At 42.4% G+C, this 21,017-nt stretch overlaps 1 protein-coding gene across 1 annotated transcript in view; it reads right to left on the bottom strand.

Annotated features, from left to right (window-relative positions):
* fbln2 (fibulin 2) overlaps positions 1-18,510 on the bottom strand; it is a 60,969-nt gene extending 42,459 nt beyond the window's left edge. The window contains exons 1-3 of the mRNA XM_056437893.1: positions 18,476-18,510; positions 17,308-17,347; positions 14,245-16,179 (exon numbers count right to left, since the gene is read on the bottom strand). Of these exons, the coding sequence (XP_056293868.1) occupies positions 14,245-16,072 (1,828 nt within the window). The 5' untranslated portion in view covers positions 16,073-16,179; positions 17,308-17,347; positions 18,476-18,510. The remainder of the gene's footprint in view (positions 1-14,244; positions 16,180-17,307; positions 17,348-18,475) is intronic.
* Positions 18,511-21,017: the final 2,507 nt, after the last annotated feature.

Raw genomic sequence — 21,017 nt, forward strand, 5'->3', positions numbered from 1 at the left:
AGAATTTTAAAAGTGATTCTTGATTTTACTGGGAGCCAGTGCAGAGCAGCTAGTGCAGGAGTGATGTGATCTCTTTTCTTAGTTTTAGTGAGAACACGAGCTGCAGCATTCTGGATCAACTGGAGGACCTAAGAGATTTATTAGAGCAGCCTGCTAATAAGGAGTTGCAGTAATCCAGTCTCAAGTAACGAACGTGAACCAATTTTTTCTGCATCTTTTGAGACAAGATGTGCCTGATTTTTGAAATATTACGAGATGAAAGAATGCAGTACTTGAGATTTGCTTTACGTGGGAGTTAAAGGACAAGTCCCATCAAAGATAACGCCAAGATTCTTTACAGTGGTGTTGGATGCCAGGGCAATGCCGTCTACAGAATCCACATCACCAGATAATTGATCTCTGAGGTGCTCAGGGCCGATTAAAATTACTTGGTTTTGTCTGAGTTTAACATCAAGAAGTTGCAGGTCATCCATGTTTTATGTCTTTAAGACATGCTTGAATTTTACAGAGTTGGTTGCTCTCCTCTGGTTTTATCGATAAATATAGTTGACTGTCATCTGCATAACAATGAAAGTTTATAGAGTGTTTCCTGATAATATTGCCCAAAGGAAGCATGTATAAGGTAAATAAAATTGGTCCAAGCACAGAACCTTGTGGAACTCCGTGATTAACGTTGGTGGTTATCGGCGTCATCGTTTACAAATACAAACTGAGATCGATCTGATAAATAGGATTTAAACCAAATTAGTGCCGTGCCTGAAATGCCAATCGACTGCTCCAGTCTCTGTAACAGGATGTCATGGTCAATGGTGTCGAATGCAGCACTAAGGTCTAACAAGACCAGGACAGAGAGGAGTCCTTTATCTGCTGCCATTAAGAGGTCATTTGTAATTTTCACCAGTGCCGTCTCGGTGCTGTGGTGTTTTCTAAATCCTGATTGAAATTTCTCAAATAAACTATTATGATGTAGAAAGTCGCACAACTGATTTGCGACCACTTTCTCAAGGATCTTGGAGAGGAAGGGGAGGTTAGAGATCGGTCTGTAGTTAGCCAATACCTCTGGATCCAGAGTGGGCTTCTTCAGGAGAGGTTTAATAACAGCCACCTTGAAGGAGTGTGGTACGTGGCCTGTTAGCAGAGACACATTGATAATATCTAATAGAGAGCCGCCAATTAAAGGCAAAACGTCTTTAAGCAGCCTCGTCGGGATGGGGTCCAAGAGACAGGTAGACGTGTTCGAAGTAGAAACCGTATGTATTCCCTTATTTTTCGTTCTGTTATTGGGTAAATTGTTTCCATCCAGATGAAAATAAACTTCTGGGTAAAAATGTAGTTCTTTGATTGTAAGCTGTCTTTAAATAATGAATACTGACCTTGAGTCTGTTGTCTATGGAGACAGCTTTTCCAGGTGAGAAGATGAAGGCGTCATCCACCCCGATGCCAGACTGGTAAGAGAACTGAAGTGGGTCCAGAGATGAGCTCACCAGGAGGCGGAGATGGACAAGGACCAACCTCTCCACGATCTTCATCAGGTGGGATGTTAAAGCCACCGGCCTGAAGCTGTTGAAGTCTTTGGGTCTTTTGTACAAGTACCACGCAGGATGTCTTCCAAAGCTGTGATACTTTCCCCAGCCTCAAGCTCAAGTTGAAGACGTGCTCCACTATCCCGCACAGCTGGTCTGCGCAGGATTTGAGGAGCCTTGAGCTGATGCCGTCTGGACCCGTGGCCTTTTTCACCTTCATCCTCCTCAGTTCTTGGTTGTTTCAGAAGCAGGAACTCTTTTTTTAAAGCACACTGATATTTACAATGATGTACATTTCTTATCATCCAAAACTACAACCTTAATCACAGTACGTCATATGGTTCATTCCTTTTGGCTAGAGGGGAGGGGGATGATACACATTTAACGGTTCTGTTTTTAGCAGCCGATTGAACTTGTTTTTTGCCTGAACTAGGGTTCTTCCGCATTAAATGATTTTGTAATCGTACTTCTTTTTTTTAATAGATGGATGAAATGCATGCATGCAAGCATGGATGAATGAAATGGATGGAAAGTTGAGGCCTTTATTTGTACCACTCTTTGTCTAGTGATGCTGTAACCTACCATGATGCTCCCAAACAATGGATCTGAATGACATCGGAGGCTCTTCCAGCTCTGGTTTCTCATTTGCCATACTGACAACACTACACCCAGGGTTAACCTGACTAACACGGTGTAGCAAACACTGTCTCACTGACATGTCTGGTTCACATACCAAACAGTTTGGTTGGAAAAGACGTACTGTTAGACCTGTAATGAATGGTAAAACTCCCTAGTGCTTATCTAAAAGACTGCTAAAAGTTATGAGGTCAGATGTGATTTCAGGCTTTCAGCTTTCTATGATTATTTGTTTGAAATCCATTTGAACCTCAAAAAGCAGGCAATCCTGCAACTGAAAACCAATAAAGTCAACTCAAGATAAATAGGTCCAATTAGGTTGAAAAAATAAGAAAAATGCCTCGCTTGAAACTAAAGTCCAGAAGGCTGAAATGATCAGAAAGTGCAAAAAAGATGCTGCATTGGAATCATTTCACATAAAGAGAGACAATTCCAGGACCATTTGTAAATAACTGATGGTGTGTTTTCGGCCGAGTTTATTATTCATTGCAGTAAGTGACTCTTCTTGGTTGGCTCCCACACAGAGGAGTTTCAATATACTTAATTTAACTATGTATTCCCTTATTTTTCGTTCTGTTATTGGGTAAATTTTTTCCATCCAGATGAAAATAAACTTCTGGGTAAAAATGTAGTTCTTTGATTGTAAGCTGTCTTTAAATAATGAATACTGACCTTGAGTCTGTTGTACTGGAATCTTTGGGACCTGCAGCGAACCTGACTATGAACCTCACCGCAACCTCAGATGACAAGATGCCTTCTTCCAAAATATTCCTCATATTACAATTTTTGTCTGGCAAGTTCATTTTTAAACATTTTCGGGGACATAAAGTACCGAGCACCTTAAAACCAAAGAACATTAAGCCATGTGCCACTACTGAGAAACGTTGTACACACACACACACAGTCAATAAATGTTAGTCTTTGTATTTTCAGCCATAGCAGGTAACGCCACTAGGGCTGCAACAATGAATCGATAAAAATCGATTATTATAAGAGTTTCATTATCGATTCGTTGTGTCGCACGATTATTACGCCTCTCGATAAGTCGCGGAGATGTTTGAGTATAAAAAAAGAAAAGAAAGTTGAGCGCAGAGCGGAGGTGGAAGAAAGGCCATAATGCTGTGTTGCTGAAAGCCAATCAGCGCTGAGACGCTCCGGCCGTCATCACAGACGTCATGCCGTCGGTGAATCTAACTGGCTGCTGCTGCTCTAGTAGCGCTGGAAGCGGAAGTTATTCAGACGTAGTCGGTGAAAGTCAGCGAGTTGTGTGAGCATACAGATGATGTTGTGAACCCAGACACCCTCGTGTTTGGGTTCATAACATCAGGGTAAGATGTTCCGACGTTTCTGGGATTTCCACAACAAGTATAACATAGAAATAGTTGTTAATTCTTCTGTGGTGGATGGCGGAAATGATAACTGTTTCCACGGTGCAAAGAAACGGAGATAAGCCACGCTCCCTCACCGATGCGAATGATGCATATAAAGCACAAATAGTCGGGCGAGTAAACTCACGCGAGTAAAGCGTTGTCAGTTCTGTTTTTGAATAAGGAGTTGGAAATTATTGTTTTTATTCATTAATCCGATTCATCGATTAATCAAAAAATAATCGACAGTTTAATCGATTATTCAAATAGTCGTTAGTTGCAGCCCTAAACGCCACTCAATGATTCCAAATAACTTGTAAACATAAACGTCATCATCACCTTCTGTGCGATAGAAGCTCAGTCCAAGAAGACCCCACTCACAGCGAGTGTTCAGAAGATGTATTTACATGTGCAATTACATGTATTTACACGTGTAATTCTATGTAATTACACATGTGTAATAACATGTGTAATTACACGTGTGAGTACACATGTGTAATTACATGTAAATGTAAATAGAAAACATTGGTTGAATCACGATTGTTTCACATGAATAATGAAATAAATTATAGAAAACTGACCTACGGGTGTAGAAAAAAATGCTTTAATTGAGTCTTAAATTATGAAAATACTGTCCCTAAACCAAAATCACCATTCTCCCTTTCAACCTTCAACGACATTTTGAGGAAGCTATTATAAATAATCAAATGTGAAGGCCCTTAATCAGCACCGGTGTTGAAGGAAGCGTTTGGGTGATAAAAGCAGCTTTGGATTTAATCGCAGGCAGCAGAACCAAGGACAAACCACCAAAAGCTTTAGTTCAACTGTTTATTTTTATAATGTAAAAATAATCCATTGCAGGATTTTAAAGGGTGACCTTCATGTGATAATTAGAATCTCTATATCATTAAAAAACTGGATGGGAGGAGCACAGATCCAGGTGGCAGGGACGTGCTGGGACAGGAGAGTTATAGACGGCATGAGTTCCTCTTGATGACATGGAGCTGAGCCAAAAAGAACTTACGCTGATTAACTGTTAACTTTAGTTTCGCCGTGTCAAATGTGTTAAGAGATAAAGCACAGCTGAAGGAACTCTGATAAACAACCCACACACAATACATACAATGTACCGCGTGACGTCCTGGTTTTAAATCCGTACGAGTCGTTGTGTCATCGCCTCGAGTTAAACTTTGTCAGACGTTTCTTTGAAGCTGTTCGGTGAAACCTCCGAGCCTAGCTGCCGCTAACTTGCTTCTCTGAGAACTTAAGATATGAATGGCTCATTCTAAGCGATTGGAAACGCAACGATTCCTATTTCCAAGGCAGTTATACAGTGAAGAAAACATACTTATCAACAATATATTTGATTCATGCCAACAGATCTGCCTCAACGTTACACAGTGTTGCTTTAACGTGTCAGACAAGGGCCGTAACGTGACACAACTGGGACGCCAGTAAGATAAATGTCCAGTCAGACAGGAAATCCACGCAGTCACTTCAGCCAGCAGCATATGGAAGTCGTAGCTCGTTTGTACGGTAATTCTTTAGAAGCGTTAAATCATCCACGCCACGAATCCAGACATAAAGACATGCGTCTTTTAAGCTTTGTGGACATACACTCCTGTTTGGACACATTCCAGATTCCTGAAGTGTTTGCTATTGTATATCCCAGAGGAAGCAGTGTGATTATAGGTGGACAGATGGAAACTTTTGTCTGGCGTGCGCGGCGCCTCGACAAAGAGACTCTGCTAGATTAGCTTCGTTCAAAGAGCTCAGAGAGATTCGGTCGGAAGGATGCAAGAGCTCTTTTTTCTTTCCGTCTCTTTTTGGGCGGAGCGGCGCGGACAGCCACGAGCCGTCCAGATCGTGCGAGGCATATCCCGTGACCGTCCTATGTGCCGGGGCCCGGGAGTGTGACTGGCATTTTGATTGCAGCTATTTTCTCAAGAGGGATTGTCTGGGGCCTTTGAATCTGGATCACACACCGGATCCAGCGAGGAGGGAGGAGTAGACACATGTTTTCTGCTATGGAGAATTACAGTCGGTTATTCCTTCAGTTGTGTATTCTACTCTTCTAGGGGCAATAAAGAATGTTTTACAGCACTGGAGCAGATGGCCGTGATAAATCGGAAGGCTGTTGATTGGGTTTTTATTGATACCACCAGTGACCTTACAATTACTTCGGTCCTTTTTGCACACTTTCCACGCTGCACTGTGTATTGAAACAAATAGTCCCCAGCTATAAATGTCTCAAAACCCACCCAGCAGCTATCCATTTAGCAAAAAAACCTTTCTGAAAGGATGCAGGGGTTAATATATTCGTCTTTTTATTTGACTATTCATGTTATTATACTTGCATGCATTGCACAACGAAATGCATTATCCATAAACAGCATTGCATTACATACAGATAGTTTGGAGGGTGGTGACTTTCCATATCCAATGACATTCGTTTAAGGACTAGAACAGGGGTCGGGAACCTATGGCTCTTCCGGTGACGGCATATGGCTCCCAGACAATTTTGAGTTAAAAAAAAAATTAAAAGCAAGACATATTTAATTTATTCTACGTTAAAAATACTATATGGCTCTCAATGAAATATATTTAGAAATATTTGGCTTTTATGGCTCTCCCAGTCAAAAAGGTTCCTGACCCCTGGACTAGAAGATCAACTGGTGTTCTATAATTGACTTACTCCCTATAGCAGTAGTGTTAAAGCATAATTGATGCACTGCCTTATTGTATGGTTATGTTAGATAAAGCCTTATTCGTGTACTGGAGGATTTATGGTCAGGCGTTTGGGCGAATAAGGAAGGTAGGACTTCGGCTGCTTGTTTTTTCTTCTTCTGGAGATTTAAGTCATTATATTTTTCTATTGTTGCAAGAGCAACAAGTTAGTGGGCGGCCGAATGTTTGACTGTCACTTGTACACAACCAACTTTTGTTGGAAAGCAGAGATCAATAGGAAAAAAACTAGCATGACAGTAAATTACTGAAAAAAATACAGTTAAAACTCTCTGACTAAGCTGATGGTGGGAAAAGTTTGGAGAGATTATTTAAATAAAAATCTTTTGTTTTGCACTGTGTACTGATTCAGGAGTTAGAGTTAAGCATTTGAACGAATACGTAGGATTTTGGCGACTTGGTTGAATACGTCGCTACTCCTTTTTTTTTTGGACAGACCTCAAAAGAAGGTGATATTAACCAACTTTTAGAGCGAGCAACATTTATCTAGCCAAAGCTGATCAGATCTGGTGGTGACTACTGTAATTTCAGCCAGAAATATTAAAGGTCTATAAGAGCTTGCTTGTATATACCTCCCTTCTAAAATCAAGTACCAATGTTTTAAAGAAAAAATCATGTTATGTGTGATACATCTGCCTCCATTATTACTGTATATGCAGTGCTGGATTGGCAAGCGCATTAGGTGTACTCTCATTATTTAATGTGCCCGATCTTTTTCAAGTAAATGCAATCAACACAGCAATTGTTTTCTTCTGTAAAATTGTCTATCAAACAGTTCCAAAAGCAGGGGGATGTAAGAGATGGAAATCTATTCCTCATACTCAGGCAGCAGTTGTCATCATGTCTGATTTATTATGTCAGTCACCTTTGAAAATCCACTTCACATGAGTGCCGGGATGGAAAGTGAGAGGCAGCTTCCTGGCAAATAAATCATCCTCATTTGATTGATCAGCCACTTTGACAAACTCTTCAAAAATATCTGACTGGCTGAACGTTGTGATATAACTTTGAGGCAGGGGACAGGTAATTCACTTCAAAGTGAAGGAATACCCTCCAACGAATGAATTTTGTGTATTTGGTAATCTAGAGGAAATTGGTGAGAAGCTTTAGATTCATAATTAAAGTGTAAGACCCTGTTCTGTTTCTCCTGTGTTCCGTGTCTCCTATGTCTCCTCTGTGTCTTCTCTGTCTTAATTGTTTAATTCCCTGCACCTGCCCTCAGCCACTCTTGTCTCGTTATTGTCTGATGTCGTACACCTGAGTGCTTTTTTGTTATTTATATTGCGTCCAGCCTGTCACTCTGCGCCTGAGCCTCACCCCGTCACAAGAACCTGACATAAAGGTTGAGTACTTGGAATTGAGGTTCCTTGTTTTCTACTCTCTTGTCTGCATACTGAAGACTAAATGTGCTGCCACATAGCTCAGAATTTAACCCTGCACCCTGTTAATAAATTTGATTTACCGATGTTATAAAGACACTACTAAACAGAAAAGTGGTAAGAGAGCTGGAACAGAGCGTTATCCGAGCTACAGTTAAACACAGGACTTTCACACACTGTCTGTGCGTGAAACAACGCTGATTTAAGCTATTCTCACCAGGAAACTGAGACTGTAGACGGCAAACTGTTTATCATGTTATAGGACAAGAGCAGGATGGTAAAATAAGGTGAGGCCGGCAGAAAATACCAACAACGGTTATGGTAGACGTCTGTTTGCAGTCGGCTAATTTACCGTAGTTTGGTATGTAATTTATACAAGTGCAGTTATTTTAAGTAACAAATGTAGTTATTTTAACTCAATTACATTTTTCTCAACCTGCTTAAGTTGTGTTGTGTAAGTAAACCTACAAACAAAGTTAGCATTCAATGGAAGTTTATCTTAAAAACACACATGAAAACTGACACGGCGTTCAAAACTGACACTAGAGCGTCATGGTTTGAAGTGTCGGGCCTCTAGTCTAGAGGCCCAAGCGTTTTTGACAAACTCTGAAAGCTCATGACTTCCTGTTTTTATAACAAGCTGTGAGCTTCATTGTGCATGTACCCCTACACATTGCCTCCTTAATTTGATACCTGAAACAAAGGTACAGTAGGGCTCCAAATAACCGAATACTTAATCAGAAAACTAATCGTTATAATGTAAGATGAGGAAATTATCCCATCTGAGAAGCTGGAACTGTCAAATGGTTGGCGCGTTTGTCAAACATATTACTTTAACAATAAACTGCAAATCAAATGAATTGACTATTCATCCCAGCTCTAGTTTAAATCAATTTGACATCACTCAGGCAGAGAAACTCAGAGGTGGAATGGAGGTGTCTGGTTTAACTGGGACTTGTAGAGTTCTAATTTGTATCCATGTCAGCACTAATGATTTCCCAGTTTTCAATATGTTAAAATAATAAAATTTGAATTGATGTCTGTGGCAGCTGTACCCAATCTGGCCTCGGCTGCTGGCTGGTTGCCAATCAGTCAGCGGCCGATGCTGCTTGTATAAAAGGGCAGCAGAGCTGGAGGGAGAGAAAGAGTGAGCAGAGGCGCAGTGTTGCGGTCTGCTTGGTGTGTGTGTTGCCGAAATAAATATGTTCTCCAACAAAACCTCTTGGTGCCTGGCTGATCCTTGGTGCTGGTGGGGGAAACCCACGGGTAGCGGCGTGAGACCTGCTACAATGTCAAAGAATTGTATTGTATAATACACTAAGCATGCCAAAACATAACCAGATGTATTTCTAGCAGATAATAATTGAGACCAACCGTTGCTAATATTCAAACAGATTACCATAATATATATTTGGTAATGTGTCATCAGAACAGATAAACTTCATTATCACCAGCCCGGAGTGAGGCCCTAACCGGCCCTCCCCTCTATCTCCAATCTGATAGTGAAGAGCCACCTGGCGGCACTCTACGCTATCTGGAGGAGAAGAAGCACCCTGCCCCCGCAGAAGATAACTCCTCCTCAGCTTGTCCTGCTGCATATGTTGCAGATTTCTTAGGGAAGAAACTTTGGGATCAGGGGCAACATTACAGAAAAATATCCCAACTACTTGTCCTATCTAAATTTAAGTTTTAAAGACATGTAAAGTAATGTCTTTCTATTACAGAGGCGATTCCTAAATCTCAGACCTCCAATTGTATCTGAACACATTTGTGGCCGTAACCAACATTTTTAATTTTCTTTGGTGGAAGTGTTCTCTGGGTTTGCCACGAATCTGAAGACATTTTTGGTTGAAAAGAGAGTTATTCTGATCATACTATAATTAGTCTTTGGGCAGATTGGAAAGCTTTTTCCATATAGTTTCATTATTTTTTAATAAAAAGCAGTTTGACAGATCACAAAAATCTCAAATACTACAAGGAGCACAATCAAGTTTGTATTTTCTATTAAATCATAACAAGGTGAATAAGAGATATGTATGAACGTGTAACATTTCATACTCAATATATTTCATCATTTAAAAAACAAAATCCTAACTTGACTAAGTTTGATTTTACCTATCATCTAAAATAGTTGTAGTATTGGGCACTCAAAGTATGTCTGTACCAGATTTCAAGACTTAGACCAATCAGATAAAATGTTGTGGCGTGTTCCTTATCATACTTATACATACAGTTATTAAGCTCCTCTTTCATGGAACCAGCTTCCACCTTCAGTCCAGGAGGCAGACAGTCACTTCATTTAAGAGAAGACTCAAGACTTTCCTCTTCGATAGCGCTTATAGTTAGGGCTGAATCAGGTTCACTGCTATAGGCTTATAGGCTGCTGGGGGCGTTTTAGGATACATTGAGCACCTGCATCCTCTTCTCTCTCTCCTTGTGGATGAATTTACATCTCTCCATTGCACATTACTTACTCTGCTTCCTCCCTTCCGACTTCACGTCTCATAGGGTCCATTGGACCCGCCTGTGTCTGAAGCTGGTCCTGGCCCCTGGCCCCTGCTTCCTGCATCCAGCCCCTGGCCTGGACATGACCTCCTTCTCTGTGCCTCCTGCCTCAAAGTCCGACCTCATCGGTCTGGCCTCTTTCGCGATGCCTCATGCCTGATGGGCCGGCCTCCTGCCTCCGTGGCCCTGCTGATGCGCCCCTCACCCCCTCTCCTCTCTTTCTCCTTCCTTTTTTGTGAATTGTGGAAATCTGTATCGTGGTCCATGCCTACTTCCCATTATTCATAAAGGTCTGTCATATTCATTGAATGTGTTGTAACACTGTTCATTCTGGGCATAAATGATAAATATCAATTTCATTATTAATCATCACTTTAACTGTCAGGCTGTATCCATTTTTTGAGTTGTGGGAAACTTATATATTGTGGCCTTTAAAGCCATTTCAGATAGAGACCAACCGGTGGAATTTTGAGGTGCATCAAGACTTTTTCCCATCCTATAGTTTGAGCAGACTTTTTAATGAGTGTATTACAGGGTTCATGTTGTTCCCCATCTTCCTTGTCATTGTCATTCAGACCAAACAACAGTCCTGCTGCCAGTTTGGCAGTTATTGTTCCAATGGAACAGGGTCTATGCCATCCAAACATTGGATTCCTAACTGGGAAAGCGTACCAATTTAGGATGGTTCTGTGATAGTCCAATCCAATCTGAGGATTTATTTCTGTATGCAATTTGGAAACATGTTAATGTAAAACATAAAATATGACATCCTGAATTGGAAAAAAGAGGATTTTAGACTTCGGCGGTTTCTGTAATGAGGCCCCAGGTCGTGAGCCTCCAGCCAGTCCAATGGCCTCTTTTTTTACTATAAATCAATGTGCAAATGGCCTTAGAATTAATCCAACGTGACACAATGTGATTATATAATTACATTATCTCATCAAAAGATTAATCAATTAATACCAGTCCGCTAATGGATGAAGGACTAGATCATTATATTATCTACGTGTTCTATTTAAAGAGTGGTTTGATTAATAAATGTGTTGAGTGTCTCACATGACATTTAAATGGAGAGCTTTACACAATGCAAAGCAACAGCTGTATAATCGAGTGTAGTACAACAGTCCTGACGTTCTCGGCTTTGGCAAGAACATAGATAATGTCCTAAGTTCCCCATTGGGAACAAAGATTGTTTAGCTGTTTCATGGCAAAGTAAACCTGCTTATGCATTCTAAATATAGTGTACAAATGATATATATGTTACGGCCAGCCTTTCTTTTAGGTGTCTAAAGTAAGTGTAGTTGTTGTTCCAAACTCGGGGTGTGATAGATAATACAGTGTGGATAATTGCCTTATTCATCCTTACGTCAAAAGACCGGAACTATCCCTTTAAGTAACTATTTGGATCGCACAGAGGATGCAACTCCGTAGTCAATTTTATACATCCCTCCGGCAACCAGTCAAGTTGCAATTTACATCCTAGTTTGTAAAAAATGTCATCACCTCTTCATTTTATCCTATTCGCCATTTGAGTGAGATTGTAACAATTTGCGTATGAATCCTTTGATTTATGGCCCAGAACGTGTTTTGTGAGGTAACAGTGACCTCTGAAATTCCCACCAGTCGTTCCTGAGATATCGGGTTCGCGAGACTGGACCGGCCGGAGAGAAAACCTGATAAATAGATCTCAATCTGCACAGGGCCATAAAATATGAAACGGAGAAAAGCAAATAATCCTCCTATCTAAAACTGGAACAGATGTGTACATTTCAAGAATTCCTTTAAAAGTTATATTGTTTTCTATTGCTTTTCAAATCAATTAATCAACAAATTATTTCCACTAGAAAAACACCTTTAATAGTATACCCCCCTCTCCACACACACATACACACACACACACACAAAACAACACAACGACCAGAGTTTGAATGGAAATATATAAAAATATATACAGTCCATGTACATATGCAGTGGTTTGTTGAATGATTGTTGTACTGCATCACTTCCCACCGTACAGGTATTGCAGTTATTGTGCCCGGCGTTTTAGTCTACAGTGTAGAGTCTACCTCTGTACATACACCCTCCAGGGCACCAACATCTGGATCTGCTATGCCCTGTGTTGCACACTAAGCCTTTTAAAAGCCATTTCATACGCATCAAAAACAGATCGAATAACCCTATCCCACGACCAAACGTTTAAATAGCAGTCATGACGTTTTCAACTGAATAAATGTCCTTTATGTTCCACGACAGCATCAGTTTAACACATCTGTGAGTCTGAATGCGCAGGAACAGATGTGTTTCCCCTTTCCACCGTCTTTCAAGTAAATAGAATAACTGTGTGTTTGGCATGAGCAGGGACGGCTCTTATACCGTATGGCTGACAAAAAGGCGGCATCTATGGAAACTGGAGTTTATTTTTCCCAACAGAGTCCAAGAAGCGGACGTCAGGGTACCGCCCAGAGCATTTAATGGACACCTCTGACGTCAGGATTCGAGCAGACAGTCAAATCTAAGTCTCTCAAATGATAAAGTTGAAATCTACGACTCGCGTCTGAAATAAAACCATCTAAAAGGCCGGAGGCCAGAGAGGATTTATAACTGGATCCAGATCCTCGAGGTCCCGTGTCTTTCTCCTCGGGGGAGGATTGAGGCACTGTGCAGTAAAACAGCAGCGTGTGTGCTGAGTGAGGGATGGTGGTGACTGGAATGAGACAGCTGTGAGAGGATGTTTGACACAGCAGGAGACTCCCTGACCCAGGCAGACCCTGGCCTCGCTATTTATGTTCCGGGTCAGATACCGTGGGACCACTTTATGCGTACATGACGTATAGCCTGGCATTGTATTTAGAACCCAGACAGAGAAAGGGAGCATTGTTCTGTGAGCAAAATTCTGTAAAGCTAAACATTAGGAGGACCACGTTATAAATGATTTATAAAGGATTCAAAAAGGGATACATCATTTATCAGAGTCTAAGCAATATAACTAAGATTAATTAAGTGCTAAAGCATCCACACAAGTATGTGCTGTTTTAGAGACCTTTTTTAACCATTTTAGAATCTCAAATTTAGAGCATTAACCGTTACTTATATTGCAATGGTAACTTGTAGCAGCAAACTAAATTACAAGCAAAAAGAAAACCAAATAGAGATGCACCAATAGATTGTCTGTCAGTTTATCGGCCATGACCGTGCTGCTATAATCCACAAAGTTTCTTGTATGCGGGTTGGTTTAAAGGTGGTGGATTATGCATACTTTTGTAGGTTGGGCAGTGGAGATTGGGGTCCTGACCCTCTGTGTGTAAATTTAGATGTACAGTAATTAACAATAGGTGTGTTGTTAAAAAGATACGTTGCACTTGTTTTCTTCTGGGAGAGTAAAGGTTTTGAACTTCAATTATCCATGAAAGTAAAGTCACAAAAATGTGTGTGTATGCTGTCAATTATAGTTTTCATAAAAAAAAAAAATGGCATTTCATCTTCTCAGCATCACCTAACTGGACCTACTACCTGCCCAGGTAAGTATACGGAAAGCTAAACAGAGCAAGCATCCAAATTCACACAAAATAATTAACCCAGTAATGCAAGATCTCTAAGTTACTGCTGACATCTCTATCTATGGGCACCCACCCACACCAATGAGCACACCACATATATAATTTACTGCAGAACTACCTTACTTAACTTCCTACACCTTAACACTCCAGCTCTTCTTTGCCAAGAGGACAAAATGAGGCATCCCAGGCAGAACATAAACTATAAAAACATATCCCTACCACCAATCATAATCATATTAACCCATTTTTATTGTGACCAAAATAAGTAGTGAGTGAGATATTTTACATTGTAGTTTGGCATCTTAATATTGCAATTTCAATCAACATAACTGTCCCAACACATTGAAATTGCTTGAAATTTGTATGAATAATATTGTTATTCCTACTTTTTTGGGCAGAAGCAGGTACTGTATATTTAAAAAATGTCTTTGATATGCCAATGGTAAATTGACAATGAACTAACAAATATGTGATCAGTTCATATAAGATAACAAATAACAATCACAGTCTTACAAAAAGAAAACTCACTTACCGTCATCAGGTTTGACGAGCAAAACAGGTCGGTCATTCCTCTCCTCCTCTGTCTCCGTCACCTCCACCTGGTCTTCACTGCGGTGGTCGAACGGCCTCTGAACTGGTTTTCTGCTGGGCTCGCTCTCACTCAGCTTGACCCTCGCTGGCGGCTGGGAAGTGGTAATGTGGTCGACCATGGGGCTTGTCAGGTACTCCGGCCTCCTGGGGGAACGAGTGCTGGGCTGGGGTGTGGTCTTTTGGTCGCTGCTCGTTGGATCGCCGTTCTCTAATTCCGCATGGCCTCTCTCCTGTTGTGCTGACTTAGTCTCGTAGAAAACATCCCTTCCTTCGGGCTCAGTAACGCCATGAAATGTTATATCTTCCTCCTCCTCTTCCATCACTTCTGCCTCCATCCCTTCCTCACTGTGCGCTGCCACCGTCCCCTGTAGATCTCTTTGACCGTTTGAACTTGCCTCGGGATGGATTCTGCTCTCTGGGCTTTCCGGCATGTACAGAGGGAAACTCACTGTATCCGATCGTCTCTGATGATTGGTTTGACTGTCCGTACCTCTCACTGGATGATTAACGTTGATCAGACTCTTTGAACCGCTGGGTTCTTCACTATCTGATACATTTCGGTGGTGTATCTTCGTCTCAAAGCTTCTCTGATGATGAACTGCGCTCTGTAGACTCGTATGTGGAGACTCTTGTTGTTTTTCACTCCCTGATCCTCGATTCAGAGTAAATATGGTACTATCTGAACTCTTCAGTGCGTGCAATGGATTCTCCAAAGCTGTCTGGGTTGTCGGATCCCTGAACGAGGTACTTTGCACACTTGTAGGACCCTGCGAGGGCTGCCAAGAAGTAGTGGCGTCCATGTGCACCGGTGGTCTGATGGTACTCTGCTCTGCTCTCAGGGGTCCTTCTCTCACGTCCTGTCCATCTGCAGGATGGACTTGAACTCCGTGTCGTTCTCTTAGCTCCAGCTTGCTTTGTCTTTCGAAGTTCTGGAGGGCGGAGGTTCGGTCGGGTCTGTCAGAGCCTCGGGACAAAGAGATGACCTCGATGGAGGGGGACGAATGGGCGGGGAAAACTAGAGATTGAGGGTAGGCCTCTGAGAAGTCTGTCGGACTGTAATCGTACTCTTCTGACTCGTCCTTATCCAAAGGGAATGGTTTGAAGAGAGGAAGGTTCCCATTGGGAGGGAGGAGTTGCGGTGGGGTGAATTGATCCAATTGGTCAAACCTGGAAGGGTAACTGTTGCGCCTGCTGGCTCTGTCCTCCCCTGGTGGTGCAGCTAACATTGGTTTATGGACCTGTTGCGGGTCACAGTCTGGCACAGGGTAGCACATTAGCTTCCCTCCCTTGTCGGGGCAGTGGCAGACCCGGCAGGGGTCAATGTGGAAGGAGTGCCCGGCCTCGTACTTTTGCTCGTCATTGACGCACCCGACACGCTCGCACTGCACGCAACCGTCCACCGGCTCCGAAATCTCGATGCAGTTTGGCGGCATATCGGGGCAGCTGATGAAGTGGCAGATGATCCGGCCCCCTCCTACGGGGCAGGAGCACTCGGTGCTGCCGTAGTCGACGAAATACGACTCCCCCTCGGCCACTTTGCCGTTCTTAAATCCTGCGTTGACGCAATCGTAGTACTGGTAACCCTCGCACGTGCATCCCTTTTGTAGGCACGAGGCGCAACAGCCGCCACTCTCCAGCACTTCTTCGATGCAGTTGTCCAGCTGAGGACATTCTGCCCCGGTGCAGTCGCGCTGGCACAGGCAGACACTGGCATAGAGAAAGAGGAATGCACACCTCAGCAGCGTTACTTCAACTTTGAGGCCAGACATGGCACCAGGTGTACGAACGAAAATCCAAAGAGATCAGGTATCGCCCAAGGCCTTTAGATTATCTTCAAGGATTCTGCCGCATTCCGCACCAGTGAACCATCTCTACTCTGCAGGAAACAGTAGAAGGAGACAGATAGACGGATACTTATTACACAAAATAAAAGCAGACCGTCATCTGGCTCGGTAGTTGAGATAACAAGTCCCATTATTACTGCATACTAGTTGTCTTAACATAAATAATACATACTCCTCATTAACACTAGCTGCAATACAATGTTTTAAATCATTACGCAGGACGTCAATTTGGAACCTGCCCAAGTACTTTCATTTCTACCGCGTCCGTGATTATCTCCATAGGGACGATTGCCCCAACAATCAAGGTTGCAATCGACCCTACAGTTTAACTCCTGCACACTTCATGATGCTGAAGCAGTTTAGTTTGCAAGTAAAGACCGAAGGGCATAGCCTCCTTTGACTAATGATTTGTGTTCCAAATGATGTGTTAAATAAGAGTTGCAGCTGCAAACTCAAAGTGAGGGGTTTCACACAGCTTCGACCACTCTGGAGTCAGTTCTTAAGTGCATTTCTGTAAAATACAGAAATCAAAGCTTATTATAAGAAATCCTGATCTCGTGAAATAGAATCAACTAATGAAACAAAAACACTGAAATCTGACACAAAAACAACCGATCATTCTCTTTAACAAGTTTTTTTAAGGCAGATCAAATACATCATCAAAGACACTCTGCATACTTTCCCATGGTAATTGATGCTGGCCAGCCCGTGGGCCATCTCCCCAAGTAAACACACACCACCACTACAAACTCAAACTGTTCTACTGCTGCGCTCATATTCATGAAGTATCTATGTCTTGCTGAATTTAACACTGATTTGTTACAAATGGTGCCCGTCAGAGTTAATCTGCTCTGGGACAGTTTGCACGTTTTACTCAGAAGTATTTAAAACTGCTTTTAATAGTTTGGACAAGGTTTATGTAACACAGAGGGATTCAAACACATGAACGACTCAACACCAGAGAACCTCGTGACACAGTGGAAGTGTAGCTAGATTGTTCTATTTATGTAGCTTATACTTGTATTTTAAAACATGGCTTTGTTTGTTTCATGTACTAGGTTCTTAAAAGCCGCAAACTGGACTGTAAAACAATTGAATTCAGACATCAAAGGAAACCTTCGCCACCAAGATGACCACTTTTGTTACTCTCCCCAAGTTACCTTGTATTCCTGAAGAAAACTTTGTTTTTCTCGCGTGCCTCTGCAGAGAACAAAGACAAAGAAAATTTTAGTAAATGTGTAACAACAGAAAATCTATCGAAATACTCAGGTAACGAAAAGATGCATGGTTGAAGTAGTGGATATAACACTGGATGAATGAGTTAACTTATGTTTTTATATAGTTTTGCTGTTGTTTAACAAGGCCCCCAATTTACTTAAATTCATCAAGAGGTTGTTTTATTCTTCGTCCCCCAGCTGGGGCCTTCTGTCGCCAAACTCAGGCTGAGAAATGAGGATCACTGCAGTCCCGTCAGTGGAAGTGACATGGCGCCTTACTGTACCGGACATAATAAGAGTTGGAAAGGCTGCAAGAGTAAAAGCAAAGCGAGTAGCCTACGCAGCCCTGGGGTTTCCCTGAGTGGTGCAGAATGGGGGATTCCTCTTTTTTTCTGTCTGCCTGTACACAATCATGCAGACACACATACGCAATCACACACACACACACACACACACACACACACACACACACACACACACACACACACACACACACACACACACACACACACACACACACACACACACACACACAGACAGACACACTCAGGCTTATCCCTGAACAATCCCTGATGGCATGCAGCTCTGCCAACATCAACAGAAAAAAAGTCAGCTTCACTTCTGAAAAAGAACACAAACGACTTTGTATCTCATTGTGGAATACACACAGGGAGATTCATGGATACATTGATATACATTAGTCACAATTAAGTGAGTGATAACTTTAAATGTAAGTCAGACCATCAGTAACAACATAAAGTCTATAAAGTGGTGCAACGTGCAAATAATAACTAATATTTCGACCATAAACACTAAATAGAGGCTTCATAGACGTGTGCACAAACCTGGCAACCTGTCGTCTTTTTCCATAACTGTAAAAACAAAAAACAAATATAAAGAACTCACCCGACTGAAACACTTTTTAAAGGGTTGCAGTCAACAATAAGTACAATTCCTCAATCACACTTAAGAAAGTGGCGTGTTGAGCGACTCATAAACTGTGTGCAGTGGGTCAACGTGTGTGATGTTACGGGGCGAACCGAGCCTCGGCACGAAGTTCGGCGACGCCTTCAAAAATGGTTCCAGCCGGTAAAACCGCGGTTTGCGTTACCTTGTCGCGTGCGGACTGATGGGCTGAGAGAGCCGCCGGCTGCCGGTCCTCCTGAGCACCGCGAGTGGGAATCGTTTGACCATTGCAGCGCTGCTGGGACAGGCGCAGGCGGAGGGGGAGGTACGAAAAGTACACACACACACACACGCACGCACGCACACGCGCACACACACTTCTGGAGAGTCCCGAGGAGATCCCATCACGACTCGGTAATGAAGAGCAGGCTCTCTGCTATAGCTGGGCCGGCCCGCCCACACACACACACACACACACACACAGCACGTGTTGTTATACTATACAGAGGGGGGACATTTATTTGACTTGGCAATGGAGAGTTAAGTTAATAGATGGGACATGTAGGCTTATGAAATGTCAAATGCATAAATGTGCAAAAGCTGTTAGGGCGACATAAAATAAGAAAGATAGCTAAAACAATACAAAACAGTCCAGCAAAGGCTGCGGAACCTAGTCCATAAGAGAAGTCTAAGGATAGAAATTAGTGAGAAATTAGTCGTTTATGAAGAAGACATTGCAGTCAGTGTCATTCGGAGTAAATGGAGGGAATAAGTAAAGTTATTAACCAGACTTGACACAGTCACTCCCAAAATGATATATATATCGGAGCTGCTCCCACAGAGTGATTCGCTTAGAGGCTAAAAATTAGCCTATATATGTCTTCAAAATATGCCTATACCTGGACCGTAGACCTAAACCTTTTATATATGACATTCAGATCATAACTAGAGCAGCAAACAACTATTTCCAATGTAAAGAAACAGAAGAGGAACGGTTTAACAAGCCCGCTGAGGCTAATTTATAATTTGTTATTTTGGGACATACAAATTAAACTGAATTTAATAAAACGTTGCCCATTCGGGAGAAGAAACCCATTCATTTTGTTATTTGATTTGATATTCCTACACACTATAACACAGATTTTACACATGACATAGTTAATGGTCAAGTATATGTTCAGATAATTGCCTTCGATAATCTTTTGGCATGTCATCAAATATTTAGCACGTCTGGATTCAATGCAACAATTTAACAAGCCCACAGTTTGGTTTGTACATAATTGTTTTGCTTTTTTTCAAGGTTGGGTTTCCCTTCTTTGTTGTGCTGCTCTGGTCTCGTGCAGCAGTTACACCTGACACCGCTGCGACCCACGGCGTTTTCGCGTAGAGGCCGTCCTCCGGTCCCGATGAAGAGTTTCTTGTTGGCGTATTTTTGTTCCCCCCTGCTCTCAATCTTTATGTTAAGATAGTTAGTTAGTTGCCAGCTCTAACTCCGCACAAGCAACAACAAACTTCTAACTTCAGCGCAGAAAAATAAATAAGCTTCCTTCCCTAAAATGTGGAACCATTCCTTTCAAGACAGAGGCTATCATAATGTCGGACTTCCATGTGTAAAAACCTTCATAAATTCCACACACATGGCAGTCTGGCCAACGACTTTGAACTCACATCAGTTGTCAGTCAAAAAATAAGATGGTTGAAGTTATAACTCCACTCTATTTGTCCGGTCTTATTTAGCTTACAGCATGAAGTCACGCCGCACGGCCAGAGTTACTGTGCTGCTACACTCTCTTATATTTCCTTCCGAGCCTTGTTGTTGGTCCCCAGAGTAAACTTCAGGCTCTGTTCACGGCTGCGTTTTCAAGGAACTCGCATGTACCTCTTAAAAGGAAGGCCGTAACCTCGGCCCGCACACTCGCACCATTACTCATGCTGCTGTCGGTCTCCTGCCAGATCATGTATGATGCAGGGCCATAGGCTATCGCAACGACGCACAAAAGAACCAATCTCCTTCAAAAAACCGACCTGTTTTTGATTACCTGTTGAGCCCAGCTGCAGCACGTAATTCAACTGAGCACGTCCCTGAATTCGCACCCTGTAAAGAAATAATTCATCCTATTCTACCATTTATATTAGAGGGGGGCATGACCCCGCAACAGCAAACGCCAGGAGGGTAAGTATCTTTACGACTCGAGGCTGTTCTTGCGCCGCGCTTTCCCGAAACTCCCTCGACGTAAATCCGGCTCCTCCGAAGGACGTCCGAGTTCAAAGGGCGTAGGGATTGAGAGCGATTGTTCTGGGATGAGTCGATCGGCAGTCTGGATCCCTCCGAACAGCTTGTATGAGGGCCTTAATGAGGAGCTGTCAGGGCCCGGGGTGAAGTGGTGGTCGCTGCTGTGATAAACAGATCGGCTCTGATTGCAGATAAGACCACTGCCGAGGGGAGTGGGCCGGCTTTCAACTAGAGATGAGGTAAAACAATAGAGAGGACTCACATTCGGAGTGTAAAGGGCGAGGGCAGTTGAAGGACAAGTCCAAACTTTGATTTTAGCCTGACATTTTTTATTCGACTATATGGATGCCAACTGCCTTATTCTTTCCCCACACAAGAACAAGAATAGACCGGGCTGTGACAGATGGGCTCCCTGGAGTTAAATGTGTTTTTTTGGGTCTGAAGTCGCACAGATGACACTGTGTAGGATAACAAGATCACAGAGGGGTTGCCATGGAGTGAACAAACTTCTTTT

Source organism: Pseudoliparis swirei, chromosome 18 (assembly GCF_029220125.1).
Source record: "Pseudoliparis swirei isolate HS2019 ecotype Mariana Trench chromosome 18, NWPU_hadal_v1, whole genome shotgun sequence".
Taxonomy (NCBI): Eukaryota; Metazoa; Chordata; class Actinopteri; order Perciformes; family Liparidae; genus Pseudoliparis; species Pseudoliparis swirei.